The following is a 16,404-nucleotide window of genomic DNA, read 5'->3' on the forward strand; positions in this document are numbered from 1 at the left end:
AAACTCCTAGGTTAAATGATTTCAAAATTATTTTAAAGAAACTTCTGAATATAATGCTGTCATTTTGTTCAACAAGAGCATAACCTAAGTATAAAAATACAGGTTAACTATAAAAACTCAAAGTCAGGGGCGCCTGGGTGTCTAGTGGGTTAAGCCTCTGCTCACGTCACGATCTCAGGGTCCTGGGATCAGGACCCCCGCATCAGACTCTCTGCTCAGTGGGGAGTCTGCTTCCCGCCCCCCTCACCCCCACCTGCCTCTCTGCCTACTTGTGATCTCTCTCTCTGTCATAAATAAAATCTTTTTTAAAAACCCTCAAAGTCAAAATTCACATTTTTCTATATTTTCAATATAGCCTGGGTACATAATAATGAATGACAAGAATAAACAAAACTATAATAAATTAGCTATCAATAATGGCCTGTTTTGTTTTGGTTCATTTATATAATAACCAGATAAGTTCTTTTTTTATTACCTGATTTAAGTTTGAATTTCATAAGGGGTATATTCAATGTTCTTCAATGCTGGTGCTGATAAAAGCTGAAACCTTTAGGGATCAGCTCCACAAAGCTGAAGATACATTAGCAGAAATTGCTTTTTGGGCTTTTTTGATAACAACGCTCTCTTTCTCTTCCCACTCACCAACCCACCCTGCCGCCTGCATTTAACAGGAGACCAACCAGTGAGTCATTAGGAGAAGAATACAGACTTCCCTAGGAAGGAGCAGACTGAAGGCTTGCATCGTAGCTCTGTCACTCACTTGATCTTGGGTTATTAGTCTTTACAAGCCTCTACTCTTTCCTCAGTAGAATGAGATGAAAATATACATTTCCCTATGATTGTTATGAGGATCAATGATATAACAAATTTAAAATTCACCAGACTGATAATATATGTAATGAATAACTATTCCTTGCAAAAAGTTGGAAATGATATAATTATCAAGCAGTGAGTGATTAGTTAAATGAAACAGTTACAACTACGAGATAGTACCATATGGAATCATGCAAAAATTATGTTAGAAAAATACATAATAACATTTAAAAATGCTCATATCTTGTCACATTTCAAAGAAAAGATAGTAAAGTAATATATATATCCATATCAATTGCTAAAGTATGCATTGAAAAAAACATTGAAGAGGTATATTAAAATATTAACATTGGTTCTAGCAATAGCAGCAATATGGATGACTTTAATTTTTTTATACTTTCCTATCTTTTCAAAAATATCTATAAAAATTTTAAGCTGCACCAAAAAAAAACAAGAATTAATTAACTAATTAGTGTCCACTATCATTTTACAACAACTAATGGGTTATGCAGATTTATTAAAAGGAAACTAGTACTATTTTACAATTAGAATAAAACTCAAGTTTAAACATTCCCAAGTGGCAATAAATCAATATAAATGTGCATTATGTTAAAAAAGCTACAAATAAATGCCTTCCAAAGATGGAGTTTTGATAGATGTATGGATTGGAGTAGGATTTAGTAGAGAAAAAAACTATATGAGAATGTGGACCTAATAAATACCACATTAGGCTGTGACATCTTATTCTTTCATTGAGCCCCATAATAACTCCTTGAGACTATCAGGTATTACCTCATTCTTAGACATGAACAAACTAAAGCTCAGAGATGTTAAGAATCTTGCCCAAGGTCACACACTTATTAATAAGTAGAAAATTTAATTTCAATCAAGGTAATCCAATTTAAATTCAAAGCTCATTTACGCTCATTCCATATATACATTATTTTTATATTGTAAATTACAGTCTTGAGATTCTAGAACACTACCCTCAGAAGTCAGCACACCTAACGAAAGAACCATCAAAGAAGTTTTCGACAAGTAGAACACGCCGTTAATTTACACCAAGGAAGATTTGATCACTGATTGAACTCACGGCCCAAGAGTCACCTCTATTTTCTAAATGGATTAAAGAATGGTATTAGATCAAGAACTTGAAAAAGAAAAATATTAGATATTCTGTTTAGCCATCATAAGGAGTAAAAATGATTCTGTTTTGTAGAAAATAATGACACTAGCCAAGCCATTTGTCTTATAGTGAGATCAGGCTGGCTTAGATATGGTCTTAGAAGAGAAGATATAAAGCATAAGAACCAGAATTTAGAATGAGCCTTAAAAATTGAATAGTGCCAGGGTGCCTGGGTGGCTCAGTGGGTTAAGCCTCTGCCTTCAGCTCAGGTCATGATCTCAGGGTCCTGGAATCGAGCCCCACATTGGGCTCTGTGCTCAGCAGGAAGCCTGCTTCCCCCGTCTCTCTCTGCCTGCCTGTCTGCCTGCTCGTGATCTCTGTCTGTCAAATAAATAAATAAAATCTTTAAAAAAAAATTGTCTAGTATCAAAGAAATAAAAGAGATAAAGAGAAGCAGTCCAGGAGGAGGAAGACAATCTTTAAGAATTCAAAAATAGATATACCAGTTATGTCTTAAGGAATGGTAATTAGGTTCTATGCAGTAAGGTCAGATAATCAGTGTTTGGCAGTAGATAGGAAAGACCACTGCCAACACAGGATAGAAACTGTTAAGTCCAGATTGGCTACTGACCAGAACCAGGACCCCATGTCCCAGAAGTCTCCACCAAAAAGGCAAAGCTTACATATACACAAAAAAAGGTAACAGTTATTTGAGTAACTCTATCCAAATGTCTTATTTGTTTTCACTTCTTGAAACATTTAAGGGAACCAGTGTGCCTTGTGGAAGCAGAAATAATGGAAACAATAGTCATCTCCAGGGATCTCTAAAACAGCTCAAAGGAGAAAGGAAAAGCACAAATACAAGATGGAGAAGTGTTGGGGTGGCTATGAAAGACGATCTCCCACTTGGTTATTTTCTGCAAACGGGTAGCAAAAATGAGATCTGAGCTACTCAGGATGCTTCCCATGGAACTGACTATAGTTTTACTTCAAGAGAAAGTAGCTCAGCCATCAGGGCAGACCACAGAACCTGAAAATACAAAAATGAATTCTGTCCCTGACCTGCTTTCTAATTTGTGTTACCCCAGTCTGGGCTCAGTGGTCTCCTCCACATTCCTATACCAGGTGTGGGTGTTCTTTTATATAAATTCTGTCATTCCATTTCCTACCTGTGAATACATGTAAGTCACCCAACCTGGACTGAGAACTCCTTATGTCATACCTGCTGTCATAGCTGCTGAGTCCACAGCACAGTGTTTGGCATAAGGTGAGCATTTGTAGTATGTTGTATGTGAATGTGGAAGGAGCCTCTTTACGTACCAGGAAAATTGTTAGGGATGCAGTGAGTCACACATAAAGAACAGCTAGAGAAGTAGAAATGAACAGGAGTAATGCGACATTTTAAAAATTAGAAAGGATTTGCGGTGTCTGGATTGCCCAGTTGTTTGTGTCCAACTCTTGATTTTGGCTCAGGTGATGATCTCAAGGTCATGAGATCAAACTCCTCATGGGGCTACCCACTCAGTAAAAAGGTCTGCTTGAGATTCTCTCTCTCCCTTTCCCTTTGCCCTTCTCCTCCAAAGTATTAACTAAATCTTTAAAAAAAAATTAGAAATGACTTATTGATGTTGACCATTCTCAGATGGTGGAGATAGAGGCACAGGGAGGGAAGGCACAAAAGTAACCTCATAGATATCAGTTACGCTGGTCCTGTACTTCAGGTTTGGTAAGCTCCCAATGAGCGGTATAGTAACTAGGGCAGGAGGATAATACAGGAAGATAAAATAGGAAGAGAAGGGAGAAAAGCAGTTTGGAATATGACATTATGAGAAAGGCAAGTACCTATTGCCCTAGAGTAAACCTCACCAAAGGACTAAAATATCACCAAGAATAGTTACTAACAATAAACTCAACAAACAGCAGTATCGCTATATACAAAACCCAAAACACGTGCATTACATATTAAAGAACATGAATTGCACCTGAGATCTTCGATTTCTTTGATATAACTGTGAATCATATTGCTGATCTCCTCATTCCCTTCACCTGCAAGACAAAATATGAAATTAAGAATTTTCTTTAAATTAAAACTTCAACAAGACAGAATCAGAGAAAAAAAATTATGGAAATAAAACAATAATGTTTTAAAACACAAGTCATACAGCAGATTTCCTACCCTTAGTTATATAAGCAGACAATAAAATAATACTACCGAAGCAAAGGGCACATTTTATTTCTTTAAGAACGTATTATTTATAAATTAAGTATTTAACTTAAAATCACAGACTGCATATACACAGACTGATATTTCTACTTGAAATATTCCAGGTAATTAATGACCACAAAGAATGTTTCCTGCCCTCCAGGAGTTAATCCCTCACTCATCCCACCTCACAGACATACCTGCTCTGGCAAGAACCTGGTTGGCCTGATCGCTAACAAGCTGTGTGATTCTGGTCCTCAATGCATCAACTGTCTCTTGCATAGCTTTAATTCTTACACGCAGGTTATTATTTTCAGTCTGTAGCATAGCATTCTCATGAAACATGTCATTGATGCTTTCCACACCCTCCTCGTCAATTATTCTTTTACCCTAGGAAAGGAAAATATTTCCGTATTTGTTAAGGGGCCTTAAATACACAACAGTTTTGTTTAAGGATACAACACATCTACAACAAAGAGCACTTTCGTTTTAGTAGCCTCAAGGCAAAAGAGATCTTCTTCCCTCTACTACACCCCTCTGTGCATTTGTCACTAAAGAAAGGGACTAAGGAAGGCTTTTGAAACAAGACGTTGGTCAGGTGGATAGACTGAACAATATTAAAGGTTACCCACAAGGAAAACTAGAGAATTCTATCTCCAAAAGGAAGGAAGCTACTATTTTGACAGATGAGAGACTCTGGAGACACATATGTCTAAGCTATTACAACAAGACATCACGGTCTTCACAAGATGCACCACAAAATGCAAAGTCAAACCGATTCACTCACTGTTTTGTATTCCATGAGCTCCATCTGAAGCCGTGTGATCTCACTACGAAGTGCATTGATTTGCTGACTAGCTCTGTCCTGATTGACCATCACCTTGTTCTTGATATTTCTAGCTCGATTGGCATATTTCAGGGTATTTAAGGTTTCCATAAAATCTCTGTCTGAAGGGCTAACACAGGCTATCATGATTGTTTGGCTGAAAGTTAAAAAGCATAATTGGGTTCACAGGAAAAAACAAGTAAAACACTGAAATAAGCATTTTTAATATCCTGCCTTTTAAATAGTATCTTATCTTCAAATTACTAAAAGACCGATACCACTAACTTAAAAATAAAAGCAAATTTTTTTTAATTTTATTTTTTATAAACATATATTTTTTTCCCCAGGGGTACAGGTCTGTGAATCGCCAGATTTACACACTTCACAGCACTCACCATAGCACAAAAAATAAAAGCAAATTTAAAAGTCTCCATGCTTTGAGACTCTCTGAAGGAAAAAGATTTTTACATGGGTGAAATTGGGGAAAATGAAATTATGTTATCCTTCTTTTACCCACAATATTTTGAGAAAGCACAGGTGCTCTCTTCTCACCTCTACAAAATATTTCTGAAGCAATGCAAACAATTCTAAAATTTAATCTATCCATAATAATGACAAATTATATTCAAAAATCATTTTTCATACCTTTTTCATATCTCCTTAATATTTCAGGATTTTAGTTTTTTTTCTTTTTATTTAATTACTTGTATCCTGATTTTTTTTTTTTTTTAAGATTTTATTTGTTTGACACAGAGAGAGAGAGTACAAGCAGGGGGAGTGGCAGGCAGTGGAAAAGGGAGAAGCAGACTCTCTGCCAAGCAAGGAGCCTGACAGGCTCAATCCCAGGATCCTGGGATCATGACATGAGCAGAAGGCTGACGCTTAACCGAATGAGCCACCCAGGTGCCCCACTTGTATCCTGACTTTTTATGTCAGCAAAGAAATTTAAACAAATCCTATCATCTGAACAAGAGGAATATTTAGTAAATACATGTTTTACAACATATAACCTCATTTGTGAGTGAGTGGTCAAAGTTCCTAAGTTTTTGACCAGATTACACAAGAAAAAAAAATGGAAAATAGTACTTTATTGTCATGATTAATTGTTCTGCCAACCAAAGAACAGGATAGTGAAATGCTTAGTATGCCCAGCTATTCTGTCTGTCAATGAAACAGACATGACGATTTTAAGTAGCACTTAAACACTAACTGGAAAATATATAGGAACTACAATTAAGGAGCTAATTTATCCACCCTGGTAGAAAATTCATGCCTATCAATTCTGATCTGTAGCCTCCTCGTCTGCTTCCACTGCCACCTTCCCCCAGTAATCTCAACACAGCACTCATAGTAACCCTTTTAAAAGGAGTCCCGTTCCATCCATTTTCATCTCTTAATAATGCTTATTCATCTGTATTTCCTCACAGTATTAGTCAAAATTCAACACAGGTATCATCTAGTCCAAGAATTCAACCATCAATTTGCCTACTTTCTTTCTTTTCCTCAAATCCTTTGTGTATCTCTTTTTTGTTGATTCTTTATTTTTATTATTATTATTATATTAAAATTTTATAGACCCCAACTCTTAGACCCTAAACTCCTAGAGGATAAGGATCATCAAGTTTTAGCATCAATACACTTTGTGTAACACAATATTGGAATCTAGTAGATTATTAGTAATTGTGATTTGCATCACATATACATAATATTTACTTATTAGAGGTCAGAAAGTTAAAATTAATTCATGAAGAGGTACCTGGGTGGCTCAGTCAGTACTTCAGCTCAGGTCATTATCTCAGGGTCCTGGGATCAAGCCCCACATCAGGCTCTCTGCTCAGGCTCTAATCTCATTTTAGGATGAGATTAGAAAAGGTTTTTTCTGCTGAAGAGCTACTGCTCAGTAAGGAAATAGGTGAGGAACACCTGAGACTATAGCCTCTCTGTATTTAGCTGTAGCCAATCTGAAACTCCGGAGGAATTCAAGACCAACAGTGCAAATATCTTAGACTGCTTATAAGGCAAGAAAACTTTCAGAAGCATTAAAGTACTCAAAAGTATTAAAACTTGTAAGGGGAGGACATTTATCATCTCTGCTTTATTTTATAGTTAAGAAATAAATATAGGAAAGGACTATAATTCAGCGAACTTGAAGAATTTATATTTGGCTTAAAAAACAAAAATTGGTCTCATTATACTAAGACCCAGATTAATATTATTATCAAAATTATCAAAATTCTTCGAATTATAGTTGCTCAAAAAGGAAATCTGTATGTGTAATTATCAGATCATTTTATAGCATCTAATAAACTTTCCAATGAATGCGTCAGACCTTTGAAAACAGTGTAAATTAGATTCACTGTAATTGTCTATAACTTGTTGCATTACATTGATTGAATTTAAATGCCACAAATATTTCCACTTGTAAAACCAACATACTGATGTTTACCAAAAGGAATTTATTACCAAAAGAATGAGTTTAGCTGATGAAATATATCAGAATGATGCAAAGTATGGAAAAAGAGGAATATTAATGATATTGGCAAAGTTAATAAACAGCAAACATCCTGTATTTCATACAATTGACATTTTAAAAAAAAAAGTATTTCCACATGAAAAAATGTTAAATTTTAGAAGACTATGGCGTACCTGGGTGGCTCAGTTGGTTAAGCATCTGCCTTTAGCTGAGGTCATGATGCCAGGGTCCTGGGATAGAGCCCCTCATTGGGCTCCTTATTCAGCAGGGAGCCTGCTTCTCCCTCTCCCTCTGCCCCTTCCTGCCCCTACCCATACATGCACGCATGCTCACTCTCTCTCTCTGTCTCAAATAAATAAATAAAAATCTTAAAAAAAAAAAATTAGGAGACTTTGTAAAAAAGTATCAATATTTAGTTACTTTGTAATTACTTAGAAGACAGCATTTATTTTTCACCAGAATTTTATTGGGCATCTGCCATGTGCAAAGCACTCAAAGTAGAAATTATGATATAGTAGAAAAAGTACATGCTATGAAATTCACTTACAAGCTAAGTGACTTTGAATAAATTACTTAAAGAGGTTAAGTAATTTATTTATTATATTATGTATATATTATAATAATATTATTATATTATAAATTAATTATAATATAATTTATTTATTTATTATCCAGAGAGCTGGATTTCAATTTCCTTATCTGTAAAATAACAACATAACACCTATGTAGGGGATGTTATTAAGGATTTTGTGACATAATCACATACAAAAGGACTCATACTTTTTAGGTACTTAAAAATCATTATTCCTCATTCAATTAATTAGCTTTATAATAAAAACAGTTCTTATAAATCACTTTACAAATTTACTTTAAAATTAATTAAGTGAAATTCAGGAATATGGAGGATAATCACTTATGCATACCTATTACCCCCAAGGGAATCCTGTAGCAGTCTTGTCAGCTTAGAATCTCTATAGGGGACATGGGTGGCCCTCTTGCTCTTATCTCCCAATGCACTTATTACATTGCCAAGTGCCAACTAAAAGAGAGAGAGAGAGAGAAGAAAGTAATAAAATTGTAGTAATTATAACACTTTGAAATAAAAAATCTTACAAAGAATAACATGGAGACATGACAGAATTGAGAACATGTTTGGTTTTGTTTCACATTTGTATTTTGAAGTATGAAGTACACTTCGAAGTTTTCTATGGTAACCACTAAAAACTAACATCACTCAAATGTAGTACTATAATATACCCGTAACTCACAAGTACTTAAACTTCGATTCAGAGATTTTCTTTAAAAATAGAAATGTGATACAACTGACACCACCTAACCATCCCTAGAATTATCAGAGCATCAGGCTGTATCCTCAAAAAACTGTCAATTCATGTGTCAAATTCTTCTCAACTCAATGAAGATTTATAAAACGTTTAGGTAGTTTAACAGATTCATGAAACTTTTTTAGTGCCATATAGCTTCCTTATGGAAAAACAAACTCTTCTTTAACCATAATAAAAATATCAGTGTGATTTCTCTGAACAAGGTGTTCTTAACACAAGTATAGTTATCTTTACAAATATAATGAATCTATGTGCTATCCATCCAATATTTAAAAAGTAGGTCAAATTACAGAACTCTTGAGTCACTCCTCCTGAGACTCCTATTGTTTTTCCTACCAGAGTGAAGGGACAGCTAGAGCTGACCTGGTCACACTCGCCTTCAGTAATGCAAACAGCTATAACTATGTCTTTGTCAGGACAAATGGATCCTGCAGAGACCAATATCAGCATCACACTGTGTCTTAGTTCCCCTTCTCCAAAGAAGCTGAAACTTTACCAGATGATTCCCAACATGTTTCAGTGGCCTAAACAAGGAAACAGACCGATGGCTTTTGTTTTTTCCTGACAGCACAAATGGAAATTCCACCATGATTTTATCTCCTAAGACATTCAGATCAATACACAAAGTCTAGGATCCAGATCACTCCCTTTAACACAACACTGAACCACAGTGTAAACATCAAGATGGAAGTTGCAATTGGGAAGTCTGGCTCTCTCTACCCAGGCTCGGTTGTCAATTTCCACACCAAGAGTTACAATCGTCTAGGAACAAATACTGGACAATAGTAAAATAGGACCATCTGACTGGCATCCCCAGCTGTAGGCAGGGAGGGAAGGAAGCAAAGCAGAAAACACAGATCCTGATGCTACCTGAATCACAGAAATTTAGGGATGTCATTACTTTTATGCAGGAACAAATGTCTAATTTTATAATGAAAGTCAACAGGAAAAGATTTATTATACAAAAACTTGCCCTAAAACTTTTTCTTCTATAAACACAAGCCTATACTAGCAAACAAGACGTTTTGCAATAAAAAAATACCACTAGGTGGCATGATATTAAAATTAACTCCTAATACAAGAAAATTATCATTTTATAACAATCATTACTTTAAAAAAACTGATTATAATACCCAAAATAAAATGACTGTCATAAAATATTAGCCAAAAAAATCTACTTTGAAAAGTCATCCCATGAAATATTCAATATTAAAAGATTTTGACAATGTATTTTTAAAGGTGGGAAGAATTTTTTAAATCATTTCTACTATATATATTATTTTCTGCATATATCATAAAATTTAATCCAACTAAATCTATACACATGTAAAAAACTGCAATGTTTTAAAGAAAAAAGCCTATAATGTGCTTTACACCTAAATTTATAAGTTTACTGTAACTTTCATTTTTCAGCTCAGCACGTGAAGGATTTCCACTGGGGTATTATATATTACAAAATGGAAAAGGACACAAGGAAAGTTCTGATATATTCTCAGCACAAAGCTATGGTCTTAGTCTTACAAGTCCACAGTTGATGGAAATGCCTTCTTTTGCCCGCTCGCCTGTAGCTCCAGTACGCTTCAGTCTTTCTGATCCTGCCAGATCAACAAAATGGAACTTTGCAGTCAAGGTTTCAAATTCATTCAGCTGTGATGATTCAGAAATCACCTTATTATCAGTCACATTTTCCTACAATTGAGGAAATAATAAAAAATATTTTATTAATGTGACACTAAATATCCTCTGATCTCACCTTGTCCTCATTATATGTACATTAAATAATTAAATATAAGTATATATTAAATACATATAATACTCAAAATTAGGCAAGTAGCCAAATAAATGTAAAATGCAAAAAAAACCAAATTACCAGCAATTAGAAGCTTAGGCAAAGGTAGAGAGAAGCTTGCCAGTCAGAAACCAGATGTTATCAACTGAGTCTTTGCTTATAGTGATGAAGAGAAACCTGTAATGCACAGTCATCTAAAAGCAAAGGGTCTCGGATGACAACATCCATCACCACAAAGCCACAGCTTGCTTTCTGGTTGCTGCAGACACATATCCATTTTTTATCTCAAAATCTTACATAGTCGGCCAGCCTCAGTTTAAATAAAATCAAAGCCATCTCATTAGGAAAAGGAATGATTAGCCAAACTAAATTTGACTTAAATGGATTCCCCTGGGATTTATGTGGATTTTTAGGAAAACGAAGCCTGCAAGTTTAAGAAATTAGAACTAAAGGGTTCCTAGGTGGCTCAGTAGGTCAAATGACCATGATCCCAGGGTCCTGGGGTCATGTCCCACATCAGGCTCCCTGGTCAGTGGGGAGCTTGTTTCTCCCTCTCCTTCTGCCTGCTGCTCCCTCTGCTTATGCTCTCTCTCTGTCAAGTAAATTAAAAAAAAAAAAAAAAATCTTAAAAAAATAAAAGAAATTAGAACTAAAAATCTCACAGCATCTATTTGGGGACACATTCTGGTTTGACACAAATGAATGGTAAAAATGGCATGTGAACGAGAGCTCTGAACATTCATCTGGGTACTAGCAGTAGTCCGGGATAAAGCACCCAGCTTCAAACACTGCATCATCTGGAAAAGGAAAAGAAAGATTTTACTTGAACAATATTTAAACAAGATACTACACAATCAGAAATCTAATCTAATGGCCAAAACCTACCATATTAGGGGATATAAAAGATGTGGATTTTCATATTATTTTAGTTACAGGCACTTTCTGAGCTGAACTTCTCAGTATAATAGTGCATTATTTTTTTAATAGGAGAAAACACTGAGATTCCATTGTCTATCATTTGCTGACATTTGCAGCTTCCATTCCAAAACTGTTACAGTAGAACACTTGGGAACAAACTGAGAATCAACTTGAATTACTCAGGCCCTTCTGTATCTTCCCTTGAAATACTTTTCTGTAACTTTTCTTAATAGTTTCCCTTTAGGAACCATGATATACTCCTACATATGTGACAGCAAAAGGAACAAAAGGATTGGGGGCTCATCCTTCACCTTCAATGATCTAACTCTCTTTCTCTAGCTGTGAAAAAAAACTATACATACATTGCGTTAGATTCTTTTCATGCTATGATAAATGTACTGACTTTATCATAACCCTGACATTGTAGATAATATAATCCTGATATAAAAAATGGGGGGAAAGACAAGATTTTAACTCCATATTATATATAAGCATACAAATTTCATTCTTGATCTTAGGCAAACTATCAGTAAAGCTGATTATTAAATAAAGCCAAATATGCTCTACTTTAACTTTAACATAAATGTCACCTCTGATTCTGTATTCACAGTACGTGTTGTGACTCCCACAGTGTAAATTCCTCCAGTTGAATCTTCATGAATTCTTATATTTGATTTTTTATTTTTTGCATCAATATCACGAGTGGTATCAAATAAATCAAGGACCTCTTCATTATATAGCTATCAAAAAGAAATATTATAAGCTTAATTTTAGCAGAAATCGCCTCATGGCTTTTAACATATATTGCATATTATCTTTCAAACATACCTTAAAACATCTTCAAAATAATATATTTCTTTAAAATAACACATGAAAATGAATGATACAATTATTATTACAAATACAAATAAATGCCAGATTTCTTCATAAGAGTAAGAACAGTAAATGTCTTAATCATGACTAATGAGTTGAAGACTAACTAAAATGATCTATTAATCCTTTGCAAGAGATAAATAATTATTTGTAAATATAAGTAAACTCAGAAATACCAAATGCAGACAAATCCTAAGCTTAGGGAAGATTTTAAGAATTTTTACTACTTCAGCTAAAAAAATTTCCTATTGCCCTACAACCTTTATTAATGTATCTAAAAATTAGTACTCAGTATTTTTCCAAGGTCAGCAATGATATTAGTGTTTCTGTATCAATAGTGGCTAAGATTACACCTTCGAAGAGGATGCATACACCTATTTTTCTATCGATTTGCTTATAGTCACAATGCCTAACTACAACTGGTTGGTGAAAGGGAAGGCAGAAGAACACTGTTTCTTTTCTTTTTCTACCATCAATTACCTTTCTTTTGGTAAAAAGTACATAGATTATTATCAGTTTTAACTAAATTGGGATGTCCATTAAAACGAGCAGTAAGATAATGGATGTTAATTTGAATTAAATTTTCTATTTTGTGCTACATAATGCTGAATAAACTATTTCATCAATGATCAAAATCATTAGCTCAGGCCATATAGACTAGAACCAGACTAGAACATTCTTTGGACCAAGCACCCAGAATTATAATGGTGCCATCCACCTAACTGCAGTACTGCTCAAGTCCCAGATGTCCTCTTAACTGTATGTTCCTCCCACCAGACTAGACTGCCCTAAATTAATCCAAACCTGCCCCAACCTTTGGACATTACATAAAACACAGGCCTATCCTTGTGGCAATACCAGCTTCTGCAGCTCCATTAGTGCTACGGCCTCAGTCCTATTATTCTGCACATCTTCACTCCTTCTTAGCTGCTGAGTTCCCAGATCTTCGTGAGCCTGCCTACATTATAACAGTAATTATAAGATGGAGTCTGAAATAAACAATATTGTTTTACTCTATGAACACTGGTCAAGTCTTTATAATTTTTATATATCAACAAGAATATTTATTACTTGTTGTCTATTATTACTACAACCTATTACCTAAAATTAATTTACTCAAATGTTATTTATTAAGCACTAAGCGCCAAATACTGTACTAGAAACTGGGAGTATAAAGTCGTTAGGCGTTATGGTCTTAAGGGAAAGATATAAAGGAAACCAATGACACAATTAGACTATTACCTCTAAGAATTGGGCATTCACTTTAAAATCTGGAGGAGGAAGCCCATTTTTAATTGCAGTGTGTTTTTTCTCTTCAATACTCTTGAAAAGGTGTTTAACAGCACGAGAAATAATACCCTGTTCTTCCTCGATGATGTTAACATCAAATCCTGTTCCCATTGTGTATGTTTTGCCAGCTCCAGTCTGAATAAAAGAACAGAACAGAGAAAAATGCATGCTTGATATTAATAACATAAGTTCAAGAAACAAAAATAAAAGTGCAAGTGAAATGACACTTCTGAACAGTTACAGCTTCTAAGAAACTAATTTGGTTAAGTAAGACACTTACTTGTCCATAGGCAAAAACGGTAGCATTGTATCCTTCAAAACAACCTTCAATTAGTTTTTCTATACATTGAGTGTAGATCTGCTCTTGCTGAGATTCAATGTCAAACACATAATCAAAAGTAAAAGCTTTATCTTTCCCTAGGAAGACCTGAGGTTCTCCCGGTGTGACAGATGTACAAATATGGCATCCTTCAATCTTCTCTTTGGCAAGCTGTGGTCTTATTCTGTGAGAAATAATTAGGAAAAAAATAAAATGAATGGAGAAAAAAAGAAACCTGAAAAATAGCACTTAAAAATTCCTAGCGAAATCTTTTTAAAACACAAATGTAATCTACTATTGCTTCTTCAGTTGCAAGTTTAAATAAATTAAATTATACTGGGCCAAATTCAGTATGAGTTATTTGGCAATCCCAAAAAGTCATGAACAAGAATACAATTAATCTTAAAACTAAATACTTTGGATGAATGCTTTTCCACAACTGTAACAAGTTAAAGATTCAGTTAAAATAAATTCTGCCACCAAAATGCTGTTTGTTGCTGTTATTTTTAAGTTTCTTCTCTTTATTTTGAGGGAAGACAATAGCCAAAAGTGAGAAATTAAGTACATAATATTTATCTTGATGCCCCTAACTTGCTTTTTTGCAAATCCTTCACCAATGGTTTCCAAACTCATTTAACCATATCCTTCTGTCAGCTTAACATCTTAAAGCACACAATATATAGGCACATGTATTCATTATAAATGCTATGCACATACTCTACTGATGTGTCCCGTATGATATGCACAAAAGCACAAGTTTGTAAAGAAGGAAATTAAAAATAAATACAAAGAGATGTTCTATTATTTTCTCTCCAAAACCCAGTGATTCAACAGGCATACCTCTTAGGTGTTCTCTCTCTACTTGGAAGACCACAGCATTATACCCACCTTACACCCAACCCCCTTCTACTCCAGATTCTAGTACTTTCCTCTCCTGCTTCTCTTCCTGATTTCAAGGCCTATTTTTATTTATTTTTTAATTTATTTATTTGACAGAGAGGGATCACAAGCAGGCAGAGAAGCAGACAGAGAGAGATGCGGAAGCAGGCTCCCCACTGAGCAGAGAGCCCAACACAGGGCTTGATCCCAGGACCCTGAGTTCATGACCTGAGCTAAAGGCAGAGGCTTAACCCACTGAGCTACCCAGGCGCCCCATCAAGGCCTATTTTTATTTATTTATTTTTTTAAGATTTCTTTTTAAATTTATTTATTTGACAGACAGAGATCACAAGTAGGCAGAGAGGCAGGCAGAGAGAGGAGTAAGCAGGCTCCCCGAAGAGGAGAGAGCCCAACGCGGGGCTTGATCCCAGGACCCTGGGATCATGACCTGAGCTGAAGGCAGAGGCTTTAACCCACTGAGCCATCCAGGTGCCCCAAGGCCTATTTTTAAAGAAGGAAAGTAAATATGGTTATATATTGCTAATAGAACAAACCAAAATCTGGCCCTATTCTACTTAATCTATAAAAAGAATATCCTGGAGTGCCTGGGTGGCTCAGTCAGTTAAGCATCTGATTCTCGATTTTGTCTCAGGTCATGATCTTGGGGTCATTAGATCAAGCCCTGCATCTAGCCCTGCTTTGAGCCAAGCCCCATGGTCCCATAGGGCTCCACACTTGGCAAGGAGATTCTTTCCCTCTGCCCCGACCCCCAACCGCTTGCACTTGTACTTGCACACGTGTGCTCTCTCAAATAAATCAATAAAAACTTTAAGAAAAAAAAGGACTATCCTGGACATCACCTCACTGATTTACTGTACCTAGGGTTTTTTTGTTTTTTTTGTTTTGTTTTTTTTACTTATTTATTTGACAGATAGAGATCACAAGCAGGCAGACAGGCAGACAGAGAGAGAGGAGGAAGCAGGTTCCCTGCTGAGCAGAGAGCCCGATGTGGGACTCGATCCCAGGACCCTGAGATCATGACCTGAGCTGAAGGCAGAGGCTTAACCCACTGAGCCACCCAGGCGCCCCGATTGTACCTAGGTTTTTTAAAAGATTCCTATTTGCCATGAAAAAGGAAAAGCAGTTTAAGGACGAAAGTAACGATAGCCAGTGATAGAAAACAGAAAATGATAAACACAGACCAAAGAAAGGATTTTAATAATTTTTTTTGAAGATTTTATTTATTTGACAGACAGAGATCACAAGTAGGCAGAGAGGCAGGCAGAGAGAGAGAGAGGAGGAAGCAGGCTCCCCACTGAGCGGAGAGCCCCATGTGGGGCTCGATCCCAGGACCCTGAGACCATGACCTGAGGCAGAGGCTTTAACCCACTGAGCCACCCAGGCGCCCCCCAAAGAAAGGATTTTAAAAGAATCTGGTCCCAAATTCTTGTATTTTGAGATATGAGGTTGTTTGTTTGTTTTAAATGGGATCAATAGAAGTGGAATGAGTTCATCAATTTATTAGAGATAAAACCAAACCTAAGACCAGATT

At 35.6% G+C, this 16,404-nt stretch overlaps 1 protein-coding gene across 11 annotated transcripts in view; it reads right to left on the minus strand.

Annotated features, from left to right (window-relative positions):
- Positions 1 to 16,404, minus strand: part of KIF21A (kinesin family member 21A) — a 151,757-nt gene that overhangs the window by 58,078 nt on the left and 77,275 nt on the right. For all 11 annotated transcript variants that reach the window (XM_032855347.1, XM_032855356.1, XM_032855355.1 and 8 more), the window contains exons 2-10: positions 13,935 to 14,157; positions 13,607 to 13,789; positions 12,082 to 12,231; positions 11,236 to 11,370; positions 10,306 to 10,473; positions 8,365 to 8,480; positions 4,930 to 5,125; positions 4,343 to 4,532; positions 3,922 to 3,985 (exon numbers count right to left, since the gene is read on the minus strand). In XM_032855347.1, coding sequence (XP_032711238.1) covers positions 3,922 to 3,985; positions 4,343 to 4,532; positions 4,930 to 5,125; positions 8,365 to 8,480; positions 10,306 to 10,473; positions 11,236 to 11,370; positions 12,082 to 12,231; positions 13,607 to 13,789; positions 13,935 to 14,157 — 1,425 coding nt within the window. The remainder of the gene's footprint in view (positions 1 to 3,921; positions 3,986 to 4,342; positions 4,533 to 4,929; positions 5,126 to 8,364; positions 8,481 to 10,305; positions 10,474 to 11,235; positions 11,371 to 12,081; positions 12,232 to 13,606; positions 13,790 to 13,934; positions 14,158 to 16,404) is intronic.

The sequence above is a fragment of the Lontra canadensis genome, unplaced genomic scaffold, assembly GCF_010015895.1.
Source record: "Lontra canadensis isolate GAN:19392208 unplaced genomic scaffold, GSC_riverotter_1.0 scaffold9, whole genome shotgun sequence".
NCBI lineage: Eukaryota > Metazoa > Chordata > Mammalia > Carnivora > Mustelidae > Lontra > Lontra canadensis.